Raw genomic sequence first — 10,684 nt, 5'->3', positions numbered from 1 at the left:
TTAACTGCAAAAGCTTGTAGTTTATTATCAAACCATCGGCTGCATGCTTGTATACAAATGGCAACAAGGAAAAAAAAACATCCTCAGACTGAACACAGAAATGTATCTTAAGCATAACAGTGATGTCCTTTTGGATTCAAAGCTTTCAAGAAAAAAGAAAACAGACATTTTTTTTATAGTTTATTAAATCGAAAAAGTCAGTCATTGTGACATCATGCAGTTTGCGTCGAGGCACTGTTGGCTTTTAAAGTAGGCAGAGTTCACAACACCGGTATTCTCTTTAAACCACTGATTCATTCAAGAGCCACTTTTACATTTGTTCATTATCTCTCACGTTACACACTGAAGTACGCAGTCCTTACTTACTGCTCCTTTGCACAGCAATGGATTAATAACTGTATCCTTATTACATATCATACATGCTAAACACAGGAACAAACAAGACAGACAAAACAACACTATGACTCAGTTGTGGGGAATTAATTAATTACCTCACTGTGTCTGTGTTCAATTTACACATTTGGAATGTTCAGAGTGTGTGTTTCAATCAAAGTGTATGAATTCCCTTTTATTCATAGAACTTTTGATGATAAACATTTTTGTGTTTTCAACAGTTGATAGTACGATTTGCAAAACAGTTTCAAGCTTTAGCTTTTTTTAAACCAATCAACATGTTTTGCTTAATACCACTGTCAGTATAACCAAAGGCATTTTTATTATGTCATTTCAATCCAGAAGGGCTGAGCTGTAGAGAAAAATAGGGCAAAGATTTGACGAAGGTCCTTATTCAAACATGATATCTGTAGCTTGGCGCAGGCAGTTGGGGGAATCAGGGGGCATGCTGCTGTGTGTGATGTTGTTGGCGTCCAAGCGCAGATGCTTCAGCCGGGAGTAGTTAAGGGGTCCAATGAACTTGCAGAAACTTGTCAGGTCAAACTCTGCAGGTGGAAAAGAGGGGAATATCATCAACACAAATATCTCAAATTGTGTTATACAGATTTTAACCCTGTTATGCCAGGTTTAAAGGTACCCAGGGAAGGTCAAGACAAGTAAAAAAAACCTCATGGCTGACTTGAATACAGTGTGTAATAGTTAGGTGGAATTCAAAAAAAGAGATCACCATATTAGCTTGGACTGCATGTAAAGATGGAAGAACAGCGCCTTGGCAATTTTCATGTAGTTTATGGTTTGCGCCACCCATCAAGTAAAACCACAGGTGACCTTAGAGTAGGGGGTGTGGTTTCAGATTTCAGCTGGAAAGAATGTTGTTTACATTGTGACTAAGCCTAGTTTACATTTCGTAGCTGGTCCTCGGCAAAAAAATTGAAGTAGTGGTCGATTTTTCGAACAGTGTTTACATTTCTGTGCATTCTCCTATGGTCAATTGAAGATTTATGCATTTATATCTAATTTATCTTAGTTACAAAGATGCTTGTTGCATGTGTGAGAATTTTAAGGTTTTTGAAAACCAAACCAAGTAGTTTTTCTAGTTAAAGATTTACCCTACTAGTTTGGAAGCTCAGAGTACTGCAGTATGGGACTCAAGTGAAGTAAATTCAAGTGATCCAATCACATTTAGTTTGAAGCTAAGGATGCCCCTTATTCCAGTCAATACAACTCCAAGAAAACCTACTAGAAAAAGTCAATGACCAACATCTGGAAATGCCACTCACTGTTGATCTCGTTGGCCTGCAGGTACAGTTGCTCTAGCTGCTCATTGATCTCAGGGATGGACTGCAGCTTGTTGAAGGAGAGGTCCAGCTCTACCAGTGATGTCACATTGAACACTCCTGCAGGGAGCCCGGAGTCCACCAGCTTGTTGTGTGAGATCCTCAGGTACTGCAGGGAGGGCAGCTTGTTCAGGTATCCTGTCCCAACGCCGTCAATGTCATTGTAGTCGGCATAGAGGATTTCCAGTGAACTAGGGACTCCAGCTGGCAGCTTCTTCAGCTTGTTGTGGCTCACGTCCAGAGACAGTAGCTTCTTCGGGCCTTTGAATGCACCCGCAATAGCATCAGAAGTCAGCTCATTGTGCTGAAGGTTGATGGAGGTCAGGTTCTCCTTGTCGGTCAAGAGTCCAGAGGGAAACTTGGACAGCTTGTTGTGCATCATCTTAAGCTCCTCCAGGGCTTTTGAGGGAGGGATGACTGGCTCTGTGATCTCATTCTGGCTGAAGAAGAGCTTCTCAAGGGCTGTGAGTTTATCAATTGTGCCCTTTGCTACCTTGGCATTGGTGATCTGGTTGTTGTCAAGCACTAGCCAACGCAGGGTGTCAGTGACATTGTCAAACACTCCTGCCTTGATCTCATCGATCTGGTTATTCTGGAGGTACAGGTACTTGATCCCTGTTGGGACAAAAGGGACGGCCTTGAGCTTGCGGTTGTCACAATACATGGCACTGGGGAAGTTGATGGGGCAGTCGCACTCTTGATTACAGTTTGGCCCCGATGGCCCCAGCATGGACGCAGGCTGGTAGTCGTAGTCATAATACTGGCACAGGGCCATGCTGATCAATACAGCCAGGAGGGGCACACGGAGAGGAAACATGGCTACTGTGGATCAAACAGAAAGGAATGAAAAGGAAGAAAAAAGTGAGTTCAGGCTTCTATTATTGGAAGCCTTAGTTGATCAAACTGAAATCAAACTCTTAAACTTTGGTAGTAAAAATATGTCAAAAGTAGCACACACAATCAACCACAGCCACACCCTCCCCCCAATGATTGTATAATCATTTAGGGTTCTTGTTAGCCAATTGGGGACCAGTAAGTTGTCATTATATCTGCAGCTTCAGCCAATGCAATTGTTCCAAGAATTAATTTAGAAAAACATTAAAAGCATTTACAATGAATCAAACACACATTAAAGGCACTAAATTTTGATCTAATATTAGTTCTCACGATGAAGAAAAGTCTGCACACAATGCAAAACCAGAGTGATTAGTTCCAGACCCATGAAAAATGCAGACAGGCACTGGATCCAGAAGCAACATGTTATTCTTATTAACTCTAAAGTCACCAAAAATCTGTGCAACAGTCATGAAAAGACACTCTAGATCCACACAAACATGTAAGACTTATGGCTAATACACCAAAATGCAAATCATCAAACTTCTAACACTCTTGTTTTTTTGTTCCATGCACTGGTTTTATTTTATGCAGCAGCATCAGCTCATGCCCTAAAACAGCCCAACTGGTAATCCCACCAGGAAAGCAGAAATAAAGAGGAATATTCAAACAGGAAATCACAAAACCAAACCTCTAAATGCAAGCTTACCTGTGCTTCTCTCTCTTGGAGTGTTTATGGGGTGGAGGGCCAGTAGGTAAGAACAGTGTGGTGTTCAAAAACTGGAAGTCTCTGGAGAAAAACACAGAGAAAGAAGGAGAGAGGGGGAGGAGAGAGAGACAGAGAAAGAAAGAGGGGAGAGAGAGAGACAGAAAGGGGAGGGGAGGCTTCTTCAACAAACTGGAGTCAGGAAGTTTTAGAAATCGAAGGTGTCATCAATAAGAATGTCTGCAGCAGCATCATGCAAAAAAAAAATTCTCATAACTAAATACAAGCAGGTGCATCATTGCATACACTGCACAGCAACATGAATGCATATTTCTCTTCATCTTTCCAATTATCACAATGGTGATTATGCAAGCAGAACCTGAGCTTGAAGTTTGGTAGACTGTGCAAGGAAAAATTGAAAAAGCGGTGGAAAAATGTGAAATAATCTCTGGCACCAATTTGACCCAGACGCCGGTCATGAGGAGGAATAAATTCAGCTGTACTTCTTGTCAAGCTTTGGAAAATCTGACAGAAAGCATTTAAAACAGCCAAAGAGTAGACTTGCAGAACACTTGATGCAAACATTTCTCCTCTTGTTTTTGTGCAGAAGTAACAGGGATCTAATTGATCCCATATGTTTTCTGCCTCACATACAGTAACGACAAACAGTATTATGTTCCTTTATACACAAAGAGTGAGACACATGAAGGTGGACTCTAATGGTCTGAAGGAGGCTGAGCGGGGGAGAAAGTGGCCAAATGTTTCTCCCATTTGTTGGTGGATGTCCACCATGAGCGCATACTGGGAATTGACACCTGGATCCGATTGGTCGCAGTGAGGTCTGCTACTCCACTCACATAACATTCTTGAACACACTTCTCATGCGTGGAAATCTCACTATCATATTAAACATATTAGAGGGTTGGGTTGCAAATTAAAATGGTTTAAATTACAATTCCAGATTTTTACTGTATTGACACACAACATTAATTTCTGAGCATAATTGGAGGTCCCCTGCTCCCTTTTCAGTCTCTGCCGTATCTTTAAAAAGCCCTTTGGTATTGCACTAAGCCTTTGCAAAGCTGGCATACAGGCTGATAATCCAGGGCAGCCCCATGGGGAGTTTCTTTTTTTGCCTCCAACATTATCTGTCTGTTGTAAATAAACAGGCACCATGCATCTCCAAAAACTGCTGTGAAATGTTAAGTAAAAAGGTTAAAGACCCTTTAATACAGACCCCCTTAGACTAAGCAATGTGGCTTGAACTGCATATAACAAAGTAATTCAGCATTCATGTAAACAAATCATCTGAAAATCCCTGTACTTGTCTTTCTGAATCATTTCTCTCTGTCATGAGAATGAATATGAATATGAGACAGTTCTCTCCTTGTGTGCGTCTCACATTCAGTGATGTAAATAAGTGCACAGCACTTATTTGAGGAAGGATCACAGACTCGACTTTTATTGGGTAGTAATTTGTAGTAGACAGGGCTGCAGTGATAGCTGACTGCAAAATCATCTGTAAACGCCCCGCAGGCCATGTGGGCAAGTCATTAGTCCTGCTGTGTCAGTAGGAGAGTTAAGGTGACTGAACACATGCACAATCAACTGAGGAATGATTAAGGTGTTTAACAAGTACAAAAATCTCTTAGCACCCAGTACAGTTTTTCGCTTTTTTTTTTAAACCAGAATGTATCAAATTTCATTTTAAATACTGCAAACTATGCACACTTTATTGTGTCTGGTTACAGCTAATTATAAAACATAAAAATCAAACCAAATATTTAAATCTTAAAAAAAACTGTTCTATTTGTATGTCGTGTATCACACAGCACTTTAAGGCAGCCATCACTCTGATTGAAAAAAATCCATGAAACAGCAGCAGAGCCCCCTTAGACATGAACTTATCCCCATAGAATAGAATAGATTAGATGTCATGACGGGGGTTGCACAACTGAAATGCTTGACAAACTCTTTATAAAGATTAATAGAGAAAGTGTGGATGGTATTTTTCATATTTTGTAGGCCTTTGTGTGCAGTTATTTTACAAGCTTTAGTTTGAGCAATATGTCCCCTTTAAGAACTTCCAACGATCCCAACTGACTATGTGATCAGTCAAATTTTTCTTATACACAACCCTTGATTCCAACACTTGGCTGGATCATCAGCCACACTTGTTGTCACACAGGCCCACATAGTACAGGTGGCATCAATAAAGTTCTTAATTAAACAACTCCAGACTGTTTTAGCCATCTTAACAATAGATCTGTTAAATAACAGCCAAACCCTTCATAAACGGAATAAAAACAGATTTCCGGGAACAGATGACATGTGTGCCACTTCATCAGCATTGTGCGCAAAATGTTTATTTCTTTGAGGCCGCTGTGTTTTCACTGCTTGTTACTGGTGACATATGCTGTTCCACTCTGGTCCATCAGTGCAGACTGAAAAACAGACATTCTGTCACTTTGCTTAGTCACAACGCTTCTTCTTGAATGTGTTGATGTCTGCCTCCATGTCCTTTCCATTAGAACAGATGGTGGACACTGGCTTTTTGACTTTGTTTTCATAATATTTTCCTTAAATGTAACTTTCCCCAACAGTACAAATTATTTTTAACACATAATGAAACGCATTCATGAGTATCACACAGTGCAAAGTGTGTTCAACTTTTATTAAGAATAAAGCAAGAAAAGATGTGCTTTTACTCATTTTATTACAGGTTTTCTTTAATTATGTAGATTACAGTAATTTCTTTGACTTTGTTATAACATTGCCAAGTGATGGATGACATATTTTCAAGTTAAGTAAACTTGCCAACTAGCATATTCATTGTAATGTGAGTAACTCTGTTATTGTTTTTACTAAAGCTCAGCAGGCAATGTTGCACATGATAGTTTTACACTCGCCAAACTCAGTAATAGTCCTTACCCAAAGATCAAAGAACAAAACATACAAAGTTCCTGTCTACTAAGTGGTAAGAATATCGCCAGAAATACCAGTCCAAATGTATATGTATCCAAGTGTTTCTTCTGGTAAAATTAGATATTTATACAGCAAACATTTAGCATTTACATTTAGCAACACGAAAACATGAGTTCGCTGCCTTATCGATAAACGTGTCAGAAATTTAACCGATCATCCGATTGCCGTTCTTGCAGCCTTAATCGCCTCTAGTGAGCCCCTGTACACTGTGTGATTAAAGATGCATGATAAAGCCGAAATAAAAAAAAAACTCGAAATTGGGGTCAAAATCGGATCAAAAAAAACCAGTGTACGCCCGACGTAAAACCCAGACAAGTCTCTAAATATGCTCTTATTTTTCATCATCTTTGGCATTAGTTCAGTAGATCACCCAGCCTAATGGTGTTTTTTGTAGTTTCCATTAAGAGGACAACTTGTGTGTGATTCTTTCCATGCCCTTATGCAGATATGCAAACAATGAAAAGAGCCAAAAATGGTGCATTTCCATGTTGTGTTTATATTGCAGTGTAAACACAGAGCATAAAAGAGCCCATAGGAAGTCAATGCTTTGCCTGGAGCTCCTGCAATGGGAAAAATACCTGTTGTGTGATCCAGAAATGATGCACTGCTCCTGTCAGTCTGTATCTGAGATCAGGGGCATTTTTAAAGTGGTCACCTATGTAAACCTGCACAACTTATATTCAGTGCAGAAATAAAGCTGCACCTCTACCTCTGTGGATTAGGGCTTTGGCTGACATTCAGAGATATAAACTGATATAAATATGAGCACAGGAGCAGATAAAGGTACTTTAAACAAGCATGCACATGCTTTGACAGAGGTACACAGATGGAGATCCTACCAAGCATATTAGCAAATGGGGATATTCTTGGACGCCTTGGCACAGACACACAGAAGCTTCTAATAAAAATCTCAGACGGCACCCAGACACCACCTTCTGTTCCTACCACGTGGTTATGCGGTGCGCTTAAAACAGAGACTCATCCCTATACGTGGAGGCCAAGTGAATCTCTCACCTGGAAGCACATGTGCGGCAGGTAAATAAAATCAGACCTCTGCCTTTTAATGCTCAGTGGCACACAAACAACTTAAGTGTTCTAAATGATGGAATATAGTGTTTTGATTTTACATCAAATGTCTCACATGCAGTAATAACAGGGTTTAACACGTTGCAGTGTTGATAGGATGATGGAGGAGTTCAGCATTACATTTTCAGCTTTCAGGTTTGAGCCTGTGTGTTTATGTGTAAGCAACATTTGATTTATATTAAAAAAAAACATGCATAATCCGTCACACATCTGCTTTTCAGCCCCACTCTTCTCTTTGTGACATGCTAGAGACTCTCAGGTTAACAGTTACATAAGATATACAGGTCACACATGTAAAGTGTGTGTGCAAATTTGAAATAAGTAGTTGCGCACAAGCATTTTACACATGTTGGAACTAAAAGACACACATTTAGGCACACAGCCTGGCAACAAGCCTACAGCAACAAGTCTAAGTGCTTATGGTCTAGAAGATAGACGTCTGTTCAGGAGATCAGGTTGCACCATGTTCATGCCTGTGTGTGTACAGACAATCAAACGTGCTCTACCAATGACTGCCACATGGGGGCAACAGATTGAAGTACATTCATGTTGCTGAACTGAACTCGCTCTGAGGTGCTGGGATGAGCGCCAGAGCTCAAACACTGATCCTTTTCAGCCTATCCTTGTCTAAAGAAAATAGAAGTCCCATGTCATATCAGAGAGGGAGAATTCAGAGCTCCTCGTAAATATTCTTGTTTTGTTTTTGTAACATCTTTTTTTAGGTAGGCTGTTTGAATTATTTCTGATGTGATTCTACATATGTATCATTTCAACTAAAAGAAATAGAGGTATTAATGAATCTGGGAACACATAACAATATGTGTAATATCACGTCAGTGAAAATTACTTTTGTCCAATTATTTTCAATTATTAATCCTTTTTAATCCTAATGTACGTACCATACAATGATTTCATTATCTCAGGATTGCCAAAACTGCAGTACCTTTAATAGCCACTTGAGGCTATCTCTAAAAGTTCCTTATTTCCATGTTTAGGGTATGTATTTAGTTATTAAAATCATACTAAGGCTTAGAGTTATGGTTGGTTGCTAGCTAGGTTTTGCCCATATGCATCAAGCTCCACCTCGTTGCCTGTGTTTGCACTATCCATGAGTTAGCTGGACTCCAAGGCACAGATGCTTCGTCCATTTTTATGAACAGAGCAGACTGTCTGCACTGCATTCATACAATACTGTTTGGTTTAGCCAATAGGTGGCTCCTTGGTAAAGCATGCAAGAGGGATTCATCGCAAATGGCTGCTACAGATCAATACTATATGTATTTAATGTTTAATGTTCATATCACAGTATCAACAACCATGGAAAGCAATACACAGGCAAACATAAATGAGCATGAAGCTGCTAACGTCATCAGATTATATTGCTCTGTTTCTTACTGTTATCCAGAAAAATGTCAGGGCTGCACTGCATGTGTGAAAGAAGAATTAAAAACGTCTGCACAAAGAAGAGCTGACACAGTGTAGATGAGTTAAGTGCACAGCAGCAGAAAAAAAGAGAGGGGTGGGCTAATATTACATTAGTAGTAGTGCAGAAATATCACTGGATGCTGTACGACCTGATCCATAGTCAGGAGACTCAACCACTATGGGTCTCATGGGAGCTCAATTTCTTTTTTCTTTAACCTAAATATTCCCATTAAAGTCTCTTAAATGGCTGGAGGACCATAAATTTTTGGTGCCTCACAGGCCAGAAATGGTCCATGTGCAAATGTTTTTTTTACCCTAGTCCACAAAACCCATCAATATGAACTGGAGGCTGCTAGATGCAAAATATTCGACCATAAGTTGGATATTTTTTAAAATCCTTCTACCCATCGAGATTTTCACTCACCTTGGACCTGGATTTTGTCGCAGGATGGCTCAGTAGATGATCCACATTGTCGCCTCACAGATACAAGCAGTATTATCAAACCTGCTGGCCTGTGTGATGTGTGCATGTGTCTGTGTGATGTCCTCAGGGAGCTTTGGTTTCCTCCCACAAACCAAAGACACGGTGGACTAGAGACTCTCAACTGAATGTGTTGCCTGTCTTATTTGTATATATAGATGCATATAAGTTACTGTAAATATATACAGCAGATCTTGTATTGGACTGACAACCTGTCCAGAGTGGACCCGTTGTGTTGGCTGGTGCATGCTGGGATTGTTTCCAGCTTCCTGTCCCACTGCTGATGCATTTTTTTTCTCTGTCTAAATCAGAACACTGCTATTTTAATGCTGTTTAACATAAAAAAGTCACATATTTATAGATCAACCCAGAACTTGGCATCACACTGCCCGCCCATGAGTTCTATGCCTCTATGAGTTTTGAGGTTGAGTATTATTGCAGAAAATAACCTTTTATATCATAACTGACATCATCTTCATACTTGTATCACTTTTATGGACACTTCTTTTATGATCACATCTGGGTTCTAGGACTCAGTATTGCACAACCATTTATATGCAGAGCGTTATTGTTGTTGATGAATGGTCCCTATGCTATATTTTTTGTGTATGCAGAAGAAGAAGAAGACACATCCATATTTATTCTTTTGACAGGAGTACAGTTTCAGTGGTTTCGAAGTAACATCTGTAATGTGACTTATTGTTACCACATGGCACAACTCCTACCTTCGTGTTGGATAAAATGATTGAGTGAGGTTGTGTTATGTTTAACCTTTTTAAATCCCAAAACCTGCTGATGGGATTGAAATACAGTATGATTTAAAAGCCCTCATATTTAATCACAGCCACAATATTTTAAATACTCAGATAAACATTGTGCACTAAAAAACACAAACTTCTTGCACTATTCAATGTGTTAAGGAAGCCATGATTGGCTTGCCAAAAATTCAGCAAAGCTTTCTACAGTGATTTTCAGACAGCTGTGTGCAAATGCAACATGTTTTACATACAGATAGACATGATTGTGCTGTTGCTTATATGTTTCCATATATTGCACAGCAACTAAATATGTGACACGAGTGAAAACACCCTAATATATCTTAGAGTTCTTAAGGTTAAAGTCAAGCCATGTGACTTTTATTTTGAAAGGTGGACATCAGTTGGTCCCATCTAGATGCAGTTTTTCCAAATATGTGTGACTATCTCTTATAAACCAGGCAGTACATTTTGACTGAGCCAATCAAGGAAGTTTCATTGCACATTTCTAGTTCATTAAAATGTCTACTGTAGGCTGACATTTTGTCCACCTCACCTGTACCTGTCCCTCCTCTTGACCCTGTTCACCAGGAAACCTGCCACGCTCTGTCCATTTTTCCACTCTGCTCACACCCCTTTTGTAATAATGCAAGTTTTGGCCATTACAACCATCAAAAACTGC

General features: G+C 39.7%; 1 protein-coding gene across 1 annotated transcript; it reads right to left on the bottom strand.

Annotated features, from left to right (window-relative positions):
• Positions 1-3,394, bottom strand: lum (lumican). Its single transcript, XM_028397040.1, has 3 exons — positions 3,274-3,394; positions 1,674-2,552; positions 1-938 (listed from the first exon to the last, which is right to left on the bottom strand). The coding sequence occupies exons 2-3, from the start codon at positions 2,545-2,547 to the stop codon at positions 784-786; spliced, it is 1,029 nt and encodes a 342-aa protein (XP_028252841.1). The 5' UTR covers positions 2,548-2,552; positions 3,274-3,394; the 3' UTR covers positions 1-783.
• Between the last annotated feature and the right edge of the window lie 7,290 nt (positions 3,395-10,684).

The sequence above is a fragment of the Parambassis ranga genome, chromosome 2, assembly GCF_900634625.1.
Source record: "Parambassis ranga chromosome 2, fParRan2.1, whole genome shotgun sequence".
Taxonomy (NCBI): Eukaryota; Metazoa; Chordata; class Actinopteri; family Ambassidae; genus Parambassis; species Parambassis ranga.
The sequence above is the reverse complement of the archived record's forward strand: the minus strand, read 5'-3'. Positions and strand labels throughout refer to the sequence as shown.

What these genes read in the sequence shown, in the direction of transcription:
- lum (XM_028397040.1), bottom strand. Translation starts at nt 2,547, where the DNA reads ATGTTTCCTCTCCGTGTGCCCCTCCTGGCTGTATTGATCAGCATGGCC. An exon ending in GCAGGCCAACGAGATCAACA is followed by an intron (nt 939 to 1,673) that starts GTGAGTGGCATT and finishes TTCCACCTGCAG; the next exon opens with AGTTTGACCTGACAAGTTTC.